The 16,535-nt window shown below is 35.3% G+C and overlaps 3 protein-coding genes across 3 annotated transcripts; 1 reads left to right on the top strand and 2 right to left on the bottom strand.

Moving 5' to 3' along the window:
* Positions 1-1,009: 1,009 nt before the first annotated feature.
* On the bottom strand, positions 1,010-1,378 carry LOC138888386 (secreted RxLR effector protein 78-like). Its single transcript, XM_070170242.1, has one exon. The coding sequence runs from the start codon at positions 1,376-1,378 to the stop codon at positions 1,010-1,012; it is 369 nt and encodes a 122-aa protein (XP_070026343.1).
* Positions 1,379-4,152: 2,774 nt separating this feature from the next.
* On the top strand, positions 4,153-8,607 carry LOC104217006 (protein neprosin-like). The gene is made up of 7 exons (XM_009767160.2): positions 4,153-4,756; positions 4,864-4,950; positions 5,271-5,483; positions 5,769-5,933; positions 6,641-6,694; positions 6,791-6,937; positions 7,964-8,607. Exons 1-7 carry the CDS (start codon positions 4,490-4,492, stop codon positions 8,339-8,341), a joined length of 1,311 nt encoding a protein of 436 aa, XP_009765462.1. The 5' UTR covers positions 4,153-4,489; the 3' UTR covers positions 8,342-8,607.
* A 1,027-nt stretch (positions 8,608-9,634) lies between these two features.
* On the bottom strand, positions 9,635-13,713 carry LOC104217007 (arginine-specific demethylase JMJ20). Its single transcript, XM_009767161.2, has 9 exons — positions 13,291-13,713; positions 13,042-13,212; positions 12,697-12,859; positions 12,441-12,558; positions 11,985-12,054; positions 11,796-11,876; positions 11,091-11,147; positions 10,882-10,990; positions 9,635-10,525 (listed from the first exon to the last, which is right to left on the bottom strand). Exons 1-9 carry the CDS (start codon positions 13,498-13,500, stop codon positions 10,092-10,094), a joined length of 1,413 nt encoding a protein of 470 aa, XP_009765463.1. The 5' UTR covers positions 13,501-13,713; the 3' UTR covers positions 9,635-10,091.
* Positions 13,714-16,535: the final 2,822 nt, after the last annotated feature.

Below are 16,535 nucleotides of genomic sequence, written 5' to 3'. Positions count from 1 at the left end.
CCCTAATCCCACCTTTAAACCCTTGGTTATTAATTCCTCACATACGTCGGGAGTGATGTTGTTCAATAACTACCTAAATATGCACTCTCTCCCGAGTAATACATACTAAATAGGCACCGCTAATTGAGGGCCCTTCAATCAACCACAAAAATAATATAGTTGAACAAATAGAGAAAATACTACGACTCAATTATATAAAAACATAACAAGAATTTATCCTACAAAAGGTTCCATCAAAACCCTAGATAATAAATTAGCTATTCATAATAGTATGTAAAACTACAATACTAAAAGTCATAACCAACAATGAAAAATATGAAGAGGAAGGAAAAACTCGTAGAAGAATTCCCCGCCTTGCTCATATTGTGTCTCTGCCTCATTAGGTCAAATCTGTGTCAAAAGTATGTCCAACCCCTTAAAAATACCGTTTTTCCATGTATATATACCAAGTAGGGTCGGGCCCAAATAATTATACCTTCTTCTACGCGAAAAAGGATAATATTTCACGTCTAGACTGCCGCGGTCGCAGCCCGACCGCGGTACAAACGCGGGATATGGCAGGTATACTGCCTCAGCCCGCTTTAGGTCCACAGTTGCAGTTTTGACCGCGTGTTTCACCCTGTTCCCTTTGGAATTTGGAAATACGTAAAACGTAAAAGTTGTAGTCCTTTGAGTTAACTTTCCAACCTTATATTGTGGACCTCAAATGGAGTTCTGAGCAAAAGGTTATGTATATTTTACTAGACAATACGCAATATACCTACTCGATTTTTCGTTTTGTTGCTCTATCATCCGTTGATCCCCGAATACGATCCCGGCTTAATTCCTTGGGCTTTTACTAAGATTTAAAAGCTCCAAATCACTTGAATTCATTCCTTAACATCTATATAGCTCAGAATCACTCCTACAAGGCATAAAACACACCGTTAGTGCAAAACACTAGCGATTAAAGCGCAAACTCAACTAAAGTGCAGTAAATTTGAGTGTAATAAGCGACTAAAATACGTAATTATAGCCTATAATCAATCACATCCATCATCACGGCGAATAAGAACGGACTCAGCGCAGAGCCTTGGTGTAACCCCATTTCAATCGGAAAAGGCTCAGAGTCCCCTCCTACTGTCCTAACCTGAGTCTTAGACCTATCATACATGTCCTTAATTGCCATAACATAAGGAACCGACTTACCTTTTGCCTCCAAGCATCTCCAGAGAACTTCTCTAGGAACCTTGTCATACGCTTTCTCTAGGTCAATAAACACCATGTGCAAATCCTTCTTTCTCTCTCTGTACAGTTCCACCAACCTCCTAACAAGGTGTATAGCTTCTGTAGTAGAACGATCCGGTATGAACCCGAACTTGTTGTCGGATACAGACATTGTCATCCTCACTCTCACTTTAACCACCCTCTCCCATACTTTCATGGTATGACTCAGTAATTTGATACCCCTATAATTGTTATAACTCTGGATATCACCTTTGTTCTTATACAATGGAACCACCGTACTCCACCTCCACTCATCCGGCATCCTCTTCGCCTTAAAATAACATTAAACAACCCAGTCATCCACTCTACACCTGATCTCCCTACACACTTTCAAACTTTCACCGGAATCTCGTCTGGCCTGGTCGCTCTGCCCCTACTCATCTTATGCATAGCCCCCACGACCTCCTCGACCTCGATACACCTACAGTGCCCGAAGTCACGATGACTCTCGGAATGCTCCAATTCGCCTAGTACAATATCACGATCTCCTTTTTCATTCAGAAATTTATGAAAGTAAGTCTGTCATCTCCTCTTAATGTGGGCATCTTCCACCAGTACTCTACCATCTTCGTCCTTAATGCATCTCACTTGGTCCAAATCTCATGCCTTCCTCTCTCTCAACTTGGCCAACCGGAATAACTTCTTCTCCCCGCCATTTTCCCCCAATTCCTCGTACATACGACCATAAGTCGCATTCTTAGCATCCGTGATCGACAATTTAGCTTCCTTCCTAGCTACCTTTTATTGTTGGAAAAAGATAGTAAGAAAGAAATTAAAGAGAAAGTATAAAGTCTTAGGGAAAGAAAAATTGTGACTTGAAAAAAATAAGAAAGAGAGTGTAATAATTTACAACTATCCATACATCCCATAATAATCATTCTGATATTGATAATTTAAATGTACTAAAATTATCTTTCTCTTTATATGAAAAAAAATTATTATTCTATTAAAAATAATATATTTTTTTAAAGAAATCATAAATCCATTAATGCTAAAAAATGGGTCTCCCCAAATTTGGGAGCCTAAAGCAAGTGCCTTGCTTGCTTCACCATAGAGTCGTCACTGACTTCATCAAACAATGCAATATAATATAATACAATACGATACGATACATTATGAAACCACATGTAACAACAATCCAAACAAGTTGTATAAAGAAATAACTAATCAAAGTTAAGTGCATAGTCTTTTATTTTAATTTTGGTACCTTATTAATCCAATTAATATGAATTTAAAGGGAGAAACATAGATTTATAATAATTCATATAATCGACCTTAATTCGTTTGAGACTGAAAAGTAGAGCTGTCAATATGGGTCGGACCGGGCTAGCCCATCCCATCCCACGTGGGCTTTAGCAATTGACGGGCTAGGCTGGGCTAGCCCACCATTTTGATGGGCCTTATAATGGTCAGCCCACCCCAGCCCTATGTGGGTTGCGGGCCCCCATGGCCGGTTCATCATTTTTAAAAATATAATTTTATATTTTTTCTTTAAGTTTTGACCTAAAAAAAGATAATTATTTAAAATTTTAAAAATATCTTATTGGAAAAAATTTGCAAAACTTAATAACTTTTTATATTGTTCCAATATATCACAATAAATACTAAAAAAAGTAAAAGACGGGACTATATTTCATTCACTAAAAGTCAAAACTTAAAACAAACTATTCAAGAGAACATTCATGATGCTTATGAGATATCTAACACATCATCTTTATCAAACACATTTGAATCCGCTTGTGACAAGGTTGTCTTAACATCTTCACTTTCATCTATAATTCATATGCAATATTAATTAGTTAAATATTAAAAATAATTAAATCTTAAAACTTAATAATATTTAAATTCACATAAAAAAATATTACCAGTTTGAGTTCGGAAAAACCTGTGCAGCCAATTTCGAGTAGTAACAAGTGTTTGGACATTTTCATAATAAATGCAACTTCTGTACTTTGTAAGAACATGCCTCCAATGCTAAATGTTGATTTCGATGATACAATTGTAATAAGAATGCTAAGTACATCACGCACCATCATTGAAAGATCGAGATATTTTCTAGAATGGTCTTTCCAATACATAACAACATCATCTCTTGAAACTTCTCAAGATCAAGTTTTGGTTCCTCTTAGTAAAGATCCAATTCTGATTTTCCATCTCTAAAGGCAATATACTTTTTATTTTTTATATATTTTAAATAAATATTTTATTAGGCCCACGGGCCAGCCCGACCCAGTCTCAGTCAAACTCACGAGCCACGGGCTTACTCGGGCCAAGCTTAAAAGCCTCATTTTTAAACGGGCTCCAAAAATTCTAGCCCAAACCTGTTAAATCACGGGGTGGGCTGGGCTGACTCAACGGGCCAAGCCCATATTGACGGCTCTACTGAAAAGCTACCGTAACAACAGTAGTAGCGAATCCCCCTCCCTCCAAAATAAAATAAAATAACAATTCTTTTGAAAATCACCAGAATCTAAGCTCTCAATTGGCTATAGATTTTGGTAATTTCTTTTTCAAATTTTATTGAAAATATTGATTGTTTATGGAATACGATCAGTGTTTATATATTTTTTTAAAGTTCTCAAAATTTGATTTAGGCTAGTTTATTAGTGAAATTTTGTTTTCCACTTAAAAAATTTCAACTTTTTTTGCCAAATAAAATGCATGTCCAAATACAATTTCTACTTTCAAAAATTATTTTTCAATACCATTTCAAAAATCTTTTTTTTCAAATTTCAACTAAATTTTTGTCCAAACTCTAGTTAAGTTTGTTGTGCTATCTATTGAGTGCTTGTTAATATAGCATTAGAATAAAGAATTGGTCCAAACTTTTGACTAAAAATACTAATAGTGGGGTTAACACCCCCTAACTTATCATGGGTCTATTTTAATACAAACTCAGCCTGAACTGAGGTTCTGTCTGTCAGAACACAAAACCAAGACACACACACAAAAAATAAAGAATCTGTAGGAATAGAGTTGTTTTTCTCTGTCAAAAATTGAGCCTTTAAAAAAACCATAAACAATTTTGAAAATGATGAGTGAGTAACCGTGTTTTAACTTACTCTTTGAATCTTTCTTCCTGTCTTCTTCCTTCTTTCCTTTTTATTTTTTGTATGGAAGATCAGGAAGTTTTTCTATGGACAAAATTCTGGAATAAACTCTCTTGTTCTGTTGCTTCTTATCACAGTAGAAGACAACCTCAATACATTCAAACACACAAGCAATGTTAACAGAAGAAACAATCAGAAAAGGACATCCCAAAATCATGACTTCTTCTTCTTCTTCAAATTCAATCATTTTCTCCTTTGTTGCTTTCTTGCTTCTTGTTTCCTCATTTAGTACTACTGTTGTCTCGGAACATACTCTAAAGGGTTCAAGTCAAAATCTGCCGGCAAATCAAACTTTCCGGCCAAAGCAAGAATTGTTGAAACTCAAGAAAATAAGGTCTTACCTCAAGAAAATCAACAAACCTGCAGTCAAAACAATTCAGGCACTCTTCTTTTTCTCTTTTTTCTTTTCAAGATTGCAGCTTTTTAGGTTATCTTACAAAAGATTGGTTTTTATTGTGTGTATGTGTGTGTGTTTTATTTGATGCAGAGTCCAGATGGGGATCTAATAGATTGTGTTTTATCTCACCTTCAACCAGCTTTTGACCATCCTCAGCTCAAAGGAATGAAGCCATTGGTATTTTGCTAAAGAATACTTTAGTTTTCTCTTTAGGGTAAACACAAATTAAAAAGGGAGTCGTAGCGTAACTGGTAAAGTTGCTGTCATGTGATCAGAAAGTAACAGGTTCTAACCGTGGAAATAGCCTCTTGCAGAATGTTGGATAAGGCGTACAATAGACCTTGTGGTCTGGCATTTCCCAGACCCGCGCATAGCGGGAGCTTTGCAGTGGGCTGCCCTTAGTTTAAACACAGAGTTAAAAGAACATTTTTTTTTTCTTTTTCTGTTAAACCATGAAATGAAGGTGGCGTTAATTTATTGTCTTTGATGCAATGCAGGAACCTCCAAAGAGGCCTAAAGGTAATGACACAATGAATGAAATGGCAGAAAGCTTACAACTTTGGACAGTTTCTGGAGAATTATGCCCTGAAGGAACTGTTCCAATAAGGAGAACAACAGAGAAAGATATCCTAAGAACTAGCTCTTTCCGAAGATTTGGTAGAAAAATTAGAAGAGGTGTAAGACACGATACATTGAGCAATGATCATGAGGTAATAATTAGAATATTTATGCACATCAACTTTGATATTGTAAAAATTCATATTTATAAAAATTAATTAAACACTTTCAAGATAAACTAGTGTTGAATGTTATAACAGTCAAACAACAGTCAAAATGTCACTTTCAAGATGCAAATTGCAAACAAGACATTGCTTTTAAAAGCAACGTAGGATTAGGAGGTAACAGTTTTAATGTTGTTAAAGAGGAGTGTACAATCTGTCTAAAAGGTCTATAATTTGAATTTCCAACAATGTGAAAATGTCTTTTAATGGCAGCATGCTGTAGCTTTCGTGAATGGAGATCAATATTATGGAGCCAAGGCAAGCATTAATGTGTGGACACCCAGAGTTACAGACCAATATGAATTCAGTCTGTCACAACTTTGGGTCATCTCTGGCACCTTTGGCAATGATCTTAATACCATTGAAGCTGGTTGGCAGGTATATGTTTTATTCAAGCCATAAATTTTAAGTCCCAACTTCATGGTTTTACTTCTTTGTCTCTCTACCAAACTAAAATTAGGGTTACAACAGAAATAGATTTTGCACGGAAGGATGTAGCCTAGAGATCAAAGATCGAAAATAATTATGGCAGGATAAGGGGCGCAAATTTTAGTAGTAATAAAATACAGTCAAATCTCTATATAACAGTCATTATCTATACACTTCATTTTCGAACTAAATTTTTATGTTACGTTATAATATATGTTCTCTATAACAATCCAAAAATATCGGAACAGACAAAGCAATTATAGAGAAGTTTAACTATAGCGTTATGGTAATTTCTTTTTATAGTGAGCACTCAATGAATTAATTGAGGTGTATATAAATGAGCACCATCGTTGTAAAAAGAAAAAGAAAAGTTTCTGTTTTATTTTTTAAAATTCCTTGAAGTCCAATTTCAACCTACTTTATTAGTCTTTTCGTTTCCCCTTTCAAGTAAAGATATCATTATTGGTGCTAAGCTGTAACATCATCAGTACAAGACTTCATTTGAAAGTGAAACATCAGCTAATTTAGTTGTCATAACAAACTATATATATATCCATATACCACAATGACAGCTAATATTTTATAAATTTTGGATTGCCTTATGAGTCAACAGAGATTTTAAGTTTAGTAAATTAATTAAGTGCCATGTTCATCAGGTCAGCCCAGAACTTTATGGAGACAACTATCCTAGATTCTTCACTTATTGGACGGTAAGAATTTTATTTTCTTCATGTTTATATGCGCAAAAATATTTTTTATATCATCAATGCATAAAATTTAGACTCGTAATATAATTCAAAACGCAGACGGATGCATACCAAGCCACTGGATGTTACAACTTATTATGCTCAGGTTTCGTTCAAACAAACAACAGGATTGCAATGGGGGCAGCAATATCTCCAAGATCAAATGTCAATGGTAGACAATTTGATATTGGCATAATGATATGGAAGGTATATTTAAGTCCCCTTTAACTTTAACATTTTTTATTCTCTCCATCTTTATAACCCCACAAAAAAAAGGAATTTTTTTAGCTGTTTTGCACTTCCTCAACCCCAAAAAAAAAAAAAAAAATGCCTATCAAGTACGTTTCCTTTTTCTTTTAAGGGGTAGGGAAAGGGAGGATTGAAATTAAAAACTAATAATTGGGGTTGAGGCATGCGTAGGGACATTGTCATTACCTGACAAAAACGCAATAATATATTCCTTACATATGGTTTTTTCCTCACTGTTTAATAATAGTTCTAAATTGCAAGATTCTCTACATTGCTAAGAGAAGCATCCGCTGAGTCAATTTTCCATTTTCCACTTCAATTTTATATTCTATTTTCTTACTACCTGACACCTAACAACTTTTAGGGCTAACAGTTTGATTTGGAACTATTCTTCTTCTTGTTTCCACACTTGTTTCTCTTATGTATATTCTTGTTTTGCATCAATCTTTTTCTTCCTTGCAACATAACAAGTTTCGACAGAAATATATAGGATTTAATTTATAACAATCTTTCGTATCAGTTTATTTTAACATGTTATAATAGATAGTAATAATTTGCCTTATTTTAAAAAAATATTATCCCAATTTCTATTAACGGTTACTTGTCATTATCTTTTTATGTGAACTGATATATTCTAGAATTTCTTTGGTACTCTAAATATATAGACAGTGGCGAACCCACATGATTATAAGGGTGATCAATTGACCACCATTATTCGAAAAATTACACTGTATTTAGGTCAAATATTACGTTTTAAAGGTATATAACAAATATTGAACACCCTTTGTCGGGAGTTTTTTCCACTTCTTTCAAATTTCAACACTCTTGAAAAAGTTTCTAACTTCGTCACTTTATATAGATCGTTAACCTCATATATATATATATATATATATATATACATACATATGTATAGCTTTCTTTAACATCAAAATGATAGAAACTTACTTGAAATAACATTAAGAATTAATTTTGGATTGTATGTAGGACCCAAAGCATGGACACTGGTGGCTAGAATTCGGGTCGGGTTTATTAGTAGGGTACTGGCCAGATTTCTTGTTCAGCCATCTGAGAAAACATGCAAGCATGATACAATTTGGAGGAGAAATAGTGAACTCAAGATCAATGGGATATCACACTTCAACACAAATGGGGAGTGGACATTTTGCAGATGAAGGTTTTGGCAAGGCTTCTTATTTCAGAAATTTGCAAGTAGTTGACTGGGATAATAACTTGATTCCTTTGTCAAATCTTCATCTCTTAGCTGACCATCCTAATTGCTATGATATTAGAGCTGGAAAAAATAATGTTTGGGGTAATTATTTTTACTATGGTGGTCCTGGAAGAAATTCAAGGTGCCCATAAAGAAAAAAAAATTAATGCAATTAATTTCATTTTGGTCTTGTAGAGTATCCTATTTTTCTCCCCTTTTTTTTCTTTTTTCTTTTCTTGTGTCCCTATTTTGACCTAGGATTTAGAAGGTTTGAGTCATTTCTTAGATTTTTTAAGATAACAAGTTTGCTTTGCTCCAAAGAGCTCATCCATTACTTATTTGACCAATCATGAGCTGATCATGTAAATTTTGGTAAGAAGTTGATAATATACCATGGTTCCTATTGTATTGATTACAATTTACATCTATGTTATTTTAGTTTATTATGGAAATGATGTGTAGAAAAATTGTAAAACCACACCTACCCTTGGAACTTGGGAGTTAAAAGTCCTAGGTGTAATGACCAAAACAGCATCTTGAGAAACTCAATTACCCAATGTATCTGTCTTATTCTGTGCCAGTGGGATTACAGATTTTGGCATAGTTTCAAATAATTTTCTAGTAAGATGCTGATGGTAAATAATGTAGATTTGCATGTGGGAAGCATAGGGAGAATACTACATACATAAGTCTAACTTCCCGGGCATTATACTATATTTCCTCCGTTTTGACTTATGTAGCCTAGTTTGACGTGACATGAAATTTAAGATTTTTTTTTATTTTAAAACTTATGGTCTTAATATTTATGTAATTATATGACATTTGACACTTGTGTTCTTAAATATTCATAATATTTGTTTGGTTCTATGAATTTTTCAGTAAGGAAAAAGTTTAAAGTTAAATGGACTAAATATAAAAATGTGTTAATCTCTGACTAATAAGGAAAGTATTAAATAGAAGGTGTACTATCATCTACCAGGCTTAAGGCCAGCTTCAAGACAAAAGAAAAGAAGCAATATTTAATAATCAAAGAGTCGCCAACAAGACAGGTTGTTGTGATTACAATAGTAGAAGTTATCAAGGCCCAGTCAACCCAACAAAAGCATCCAATAAATGGAAACAGTCAAAGTTCACTAATCAAGAAACATGGTTTTTATCAAGAAACTATTACTATATACGTAAATTCAAAGACGAGACTTGTTGCATGTACCCGTTAAACAACATGTCAATTGTTAGGTCAGTTGACAAACGTTTACAGAAGAAAATAGTATATCTCATAACTTAAGAGTTAAGAGAACAGGATTTACGCCCCTGGTTTTCTAGCAAGCCAAATGATCTCCCCTACATTTTCCAACTGATACTTTTCTTATACTTCATAACAAAAAACAAAGGTCTAATACTTCCCTAGCAATCTTCTAAACTGTTGCTTCAGTTCAAACCATGACTGCTGTTAGTAAGACCCAGGGAATGTTTACTTTTCCAACATTTACAAGCTTTTAAGGAGAAAAAAAATGTAGTCATCATAACATACTTAGCAAATTACATGGAACAAAAACGTTACCATATATTGCGAAAAGACAGAGAGCCAAAGAGGGTGATAATACACCCGATATATTCCTTACGGGTCATTTGGTTAGGGGTATGGGATAGACAAGGCCCATGGGTTGGGATATCCCATGTGATTAGCTATCCCACTTTTTTGTAAGGGATATACCAAAATGGTTCCCTGGACTAATTAATACCCATAACACAAATGCGGGATAAAATAATCCTGCATTTTATTCCGCACCAATCAAACGACCCCTAAGAATCAGCATGCCTTCCTCTATGGATAGCAAGCTACTACCTTGCAAAAAAACATGAGCTTCATATTTCATACATGTATACTGTATACAGGCATTTCTAACCAGAGAAAGCACCACCCAATTCTGTCAGAGCATCATCGATAAAGGTAACTAGGTCTTTAGAACTCTGAACTTGGGATCCAATCAAACTAGAAAACGTCAACTCTTTACATTGCGATAATGCTTGGGTCACCTCACTTTGTTCATGTATCAATTCATATGTTTTCCCAACGGCAGCATAGAGCTCTAAAAACGAGTGATCCTCCAGGTTTTTCCTCAAATCAAGTAAAACACCTTGTCTGTTACCTGCATCTATGTTTTTCATCTTCACAGCAATACTTCTTATAGATTCGAGGTTGAAATATATGTGCTGAATCATTTCTGAGGATTTCCGACTTGGTTCTTTCTTTCCATGGCCAAGTTTATGAAGTACGGCTACATTTGCAAAGGCAAAGCGCACAATGAAAATGAAGAAGTCGTAGAAGTTCATTCCTACGAGAGAAAAGGAAGATAGCCAAGTTAGCCAGATGGTGACAGTATCAATCAGAATTCAGAACATGATAACAAAATTGTTAGAACTATCCTAGGAATTAGAAAGAGAAACGTACACAAGAGACTGCAGCTAGATTTATATAATATTTACGTACAATAAGATACTTAGAAGTTCTTCCTTCTGTAAGTGCGCTCACAAGGGAGTTTCAACAAAAGATAACAAAGCCAAAGCAGGACTTTCTTCAAATTGTCCTGTTAAAACTCAGCTACACACATGATTAATTAGTGGGCTACAACCCCCACAACCCGTCCATTATCTAAAAGGACATACTATAAATTTTTAATCTAGAGCGCACCCGTATTAGCTGCAAGGTTTCGCTGACAAAGCTCCTCAAAATCATCACATCCTTTGAGGTCTTCGATGTAATCGCTAGCCTCAGTGTAGTCTTTCAAAAGTAAATCCCACTGATGTCACATATAGATATGATTAGTTTCAGAAGAAAAAGAAAATCACTATCTCTCTGTAAAGGCTTGTGAGCAAGCATTTAACAGCAACATTACTTACCACCCACGATAAATTATATCCATTGAACCAGTTATGATTTATGGATATGGTATCCTCCTGAAATTCATGTTACATATTTGGATTTAGCAGAAATACAACCCACAGATCCTCGAAATAAACATGAGAGAGCTGTTCTCAAATGCATTTTCAGCTTAATTACATGCCTAAATGGATCTTATCTTCCTTCCAACAGCCATATTAATACGATTAAAAGATCCTTCTTTTCCCAGAATCTATTGTCAAATGCTATGATAAACAGATCCAGAACAAATTATTGTAGAGTGTCTGCTTACCAATAATATGTAGATAACCTATCCATCTTAAACAGTTATGCCCAGTATATTTGGAAGACATCTCATCTGAATCCAAGCACTTTATACTCATCTAATGTGTGATGATGTAACTAGGACTGTAACCACCTTGTTATTAGATCCCTTTCCGCAACTCAAGATTACAACCTTCCAACAGAGCAAATTACAGCTTTACTTGTTTCAGTTTTAGCACTATAACACTATACGCAATATGTTCAGCTCTATAGAAAATAGTGTAGTAATGGAAGGAGCTATGACACTTTACTTAATACAAGGTAAGCTCCTCAAGTTTGTCAGTTGAATGAAAAAATGTACATCACTTCTCCTCTATGAAGAAACATAGGCCATAACAGATAAGAGATAATCATGTACTCCATAATTAAAGCGACAATACCAGATTATGAACTTGATGATACCATCCACTGGGCACGAAGATTACTTCATTTTCCTCTTGGGTGCACTCCCACCAGACAGCCTGAACTCATGATGGAAGTCAAAAATTAAATACTGAAAGAACATTTTGAATCCCAAGAAAGAATTGCCATAGAGACATACTACATAGGAAAAGTAATTAGTAACTTACCTTTTCAAATCCAGGAAATTTTGATTGAGAAACATCGGCAAAAATGTTATATACGGTACTTTTCATATTCCTGAATCAACAAAGAGTATACATTATATGAACTGGCAGAAAATACTAAGCATCATTCGTCCCATTAACATCATTTTCCCTGTTTCAGTAAAATACTTATAGCAAAACAAGGAAGCTTTTGCTTCTTTTAACCAATCATAAGTGGCATTACAAGTTAATAGTTATCAACGCTGAGATTACATGTTTGAGTTGATATGGGACATCTGTTTTGGATCTGGACACTAGAAATTCAGCAGTGTGCATTGCTTTCCGAGTCACTAAGACAATGTTTTCCAAACATTCACAGTTTCAACTTAATCTCATTTCCAAAGCCCAAGGAACAATGTTGGCAGGAAAAGAAAAAGGGTCTGAAGAAAGCCCATAGAACACAAAAAGATGTAGTATTACCTGTCAAAAACCAAGTGATGTTGACTTGGAGGCAGAAAATACCACTGCTTTTTTCCACAGACATTTGCAGACCAACTGTATGACCTGAATACATCAGCATGAAGAGGTGTCCATGTTCCTGTATCCATTTCAAAACATTAAACACTTCCCGAAAGTACTAGGTATTTGATTGAAAAGCAAACTAATTCATAGCTAGAGCCATGGAAAATAACAACCATGTCTTACAAGAAAGAATTTATCGCGCCTATGGTCAAACCTTTTGCTCCCATGTATACAAAACGATAGTCAGAGCAACTTATTTCATTTCTCTCACTGTATGTATCAGGATCATTATGCATATGAAATTTGTCAAGATAAAGATTCAGCCAGTCATCAGAAAAGTCCACGGGAGTTCTGTATGCAATATACTCCGGATACTCCTAAAAGAAATTACAATTTTTCTAAATCAGCAAGAGAAACATGTAAAATCTGCTAAATTTACACTTAGCAGCAGGAGACAACCATAAGATATAGTACTATACAAATTCTCTTTAAACGGATGGAGGTAGTAAAGGTCTTAACTTATCGATAAATTAATACAAGGCGGATCCAAAGTTGATACCTTTACAAAATGCCAATCTTTCAAATATAATAAAGGCTTGCCAGCAGCACCACAGTCACAGTTACCACCATTATTAGCAGAAGAAAGATGAAGCCAATGATCAACGAATTCAGAAACAGTCATTTCTATTCTCTTCTGATCAGTGAACTCTCTGGTCCCACAATCCGCAACCTGCAAATCACCAGCAGGGGTGACCAGTGACCACAAACCAAAAATATATAATTGGAAGAAAAAAAAATCCTATCTTACCTGAACTTTGGATTTCCCAAAATGGGTGGAGATAAAGTGAAGATTAGGTTTTCCATTAGGAGAGACCCAGTCCTTGCAAGCCCTCCAATCGTCCATAAGTCCAGTAAGAACCACAGGTTGGTTTTGGGCCATATATTTCTCCACAAACTCACCGTAACTAACTTCTCTTCCGTTCACTTTTTGAACTCTTCCTCCAATTTTCAATCCCATTTCTGTATGTTTCAGTTGCAGATTTCTCCTTCGTCCTTCTCCGTTTTACCTGTGAAAGTGTGTCGCCGCTGAATCTTGATTCTTCTCTAGTATACTTCTATTATTTGCTGTGTTGGGCTTTGGTGCTAATAGAAGTCGACAACTGGGCAGTTCGGCTGCAGAATAACGACGGAGTATTGCACCAGTAGCCACTTTTAAGCCTACTATTTTTTTGCTATTTATCCATAATTTATACTCCATGTATTTAATGGCAAACAAATGGGTCGGATGGGATATAAGTCAGGTTAAAAGTGGGTAATGAAAAAAATTAATAAATTACCTGACCCGAATAATATTTAATATGGATAATATGGTTAACTTCTTGAATATGACTATTTTTGGGAGAATTACTAGATTCTCCAACTTGAGGAACCCTCAATTTGAGACTTTACAAATGTAAAAGTTAAACTCATTAGTTATCCATGATTATTCATTTTCTAAATGGATAATATAGTTCTTATCCATATTTGACCTGTTTTTAAAAAGTTCATTATCCAACCCATTTTTAGTAGATTATATGGATGGTTAACTGTTTTTTAAAACCATTTTGCCACCACTATTCATAACTAAATATCCTGAACTTATGCATCCCGAATTTTTGAGTTGTTAGTGTCCTAAATTTTTAAGCTGCTAATTAAAAATTCAGGATTAAGTGTCCCAAATTTTTGAACTGTTAATTTAAAATTCAAGTGTTGAATCTGTGTGTTCTCATGGTGGAGATATCCGCCATAAACGGATGAGATGATGAGAGAGAAGGAATGTTCTAGATCTGAAAAATAATTTATGTGTTTTACAAAATATCTCAATGTACAGGTTACATACATACGAATGACCACATATCTGACTAGTAGGTGAAAGTACAAAACTACCCCTAACGAACCTAACTAACATATATAAATACAAATACAATGTAAGTCTCAATACCCCCCACCCCACCCCGAAGTTGGAGGTGAGGAACTCACTGCCAACTTGCCAAGAATAACAAAATGTTTAATCTCTGTGAGAGCTTTGGTTAGGATATCCGCCAACTGTGTATTGGTGGAAACGTGATGCAGTATAATAAGACCATCTTGAATCTTGTCCCTCACAAAGTGACAGTCTACCTCTATGTGCTTAGTTCTCTCATGAAAAACTAGATTTCTTGCAATGTGAACAGCTGTCAAACTGTCACAAAACACAGGAATAGGATTACTGTACACCACTGCTAGTTCCTCCATCAACCTTTTGGCCCACACTAACTCTCCTACCACTTTCATTATTGACATGTACTCTGCTTCAGTAGAAGATAGTGATATTGTACTTTGCTTCTTGAACTTCCAGTTAATGGGGCTATCACCAAGTAAGACAATATAGCCAATGACCGACTTCCTTGAGTCAGGGCAAGATGCCCAGTCTGAATCACAATAAGCTCTTAGCCCATAATTAGGATCCTTGGAAAGAAATATTCCCAATGTAGGGTCTTGTTTCAGGTATCTTAGAATATGCAAAGCAGCCTTCAGATGTGGCTCCCTTGGGGCTTGCATACACTGGCTCAGGTAGGGGTGTGCATTCGAATTGGTTTATCGATAAATCGAATCGATTATTTGTTATCGGTTTATCGATTTATCGATTTCGATTTCGAAATTTTCCTTATCGAGTTATCGATTTCGATTTCGATTTTGTCCTCTTCGGTTACCAGTTTATCGATAAACCGATAAGATATACTAAAGAGACAAATATACCCTTATTCTATAATACCCTTTCCTTTACCCTAAGTCCCTAACCCTATTATTTCCTCTACCCATTCTTCAGCGCCGCTTTTACCATTCTTCGGAGTGAATTAGCCGTGATAATGTATTTTGTTTTTTTATACCGTTGGAGTGTCGGTGGAATACATTTGATCCCTTACTTTAGTTTCGTTGCATATGCTTGTTGACACAATTTTTATGATATAAACGGTGTTCGTCTTATTTTAGCTTCTTTTTGTCCATATTAGTTAGGCGTGTTTATAGCGATATACTTTTCGTGGAATCCCGCAAATTTTCTTATTGGTGTAATCGATAAGCCCCAAAAATCGATAAATCGAAATCGAAAAAATCGAAACCTTATTGAAACGATAACGATAAGCATATGTACAAATCAATAAGCGATAAGTAATTATCGATAAGGGTCAAAATCGAATGTACACCCCTAGGCTCAGTTGTCGAACACTGTATGCTATGTCCAATCTTGTATTAGTGAAGAAATTGAGCTTTCCAACCAATTTTCTATAATACATTGGGTCTGAGAGTAAGGGTCCTTCTCCAGCCTTCAACTTGATTGTGGAATCAAGAGGAAATGATACAGTAATGTAACCTAAGCAATCATACTCCTTCAACAGATCATTAGTGAACTTCCTTTGAGTCATCAGGACTCCATTAGCTTGATACAATATCTTCAGACCCAAAAAGTAATGCAATATCCCTAAATCTTTGATCTTGAATTGGTTGTGCAGGAATGTCTTTAGTCTTGCTATCTCTTCTAAGTCATTGCTAGTCAGGATCACATCATCTACATAGACTACCACAAACACCACTGAAGATCCTTCCTTCTTATAGAACAGTGAATAGTCACTTGTTGAGTGCTGAAAACCCTTTGAACATAAGGATTCTGTCAATTTGTCATACCATTGTCTGCTAGCTTGTTTGAGCCCATATAGAGATTTTCTGAGCCTGCACACCAGCTTAGTGTTATCTACCATCAAACCCTGTGGAATCTCCATGTATACTTCTTTATGTAAGTATCTATGGAGAAAAGCATTATTTACATCCAATTGGTAAAGACCACACCCCCTTTTTACTACAGTGGTGACCAATGTCCTAACTGTAGCGATTTTCACCACTGGGGAGTAAGGCTGTTCATTTGGATCGAATATCCAAAATCCGAATCGATCCGTTCAATTTCAGATTGGATCGGATTTCAGATTGTATTTATTAAAATTTCGAATTTTGGATCGGATTCGGATTGGTATAATATTA

This window comes from Nicotiana sylvestris, chromosome 3, assembly GCF_000393655.2.
Source record: "Nicotiana sylvestris chromosome 3, ASM39365v2, whole genome shotgun sequence".
Lineage (NCBI taxonomy): Eukaryota > Viridiplantae > Streptophyta > Magnoliopsida > Solanales > Solanaceae > Nicotiana > Nicotiana sylvestris.
This window is presented reverse-complemented; position numbering and strand designations above follow the sequence as displayed.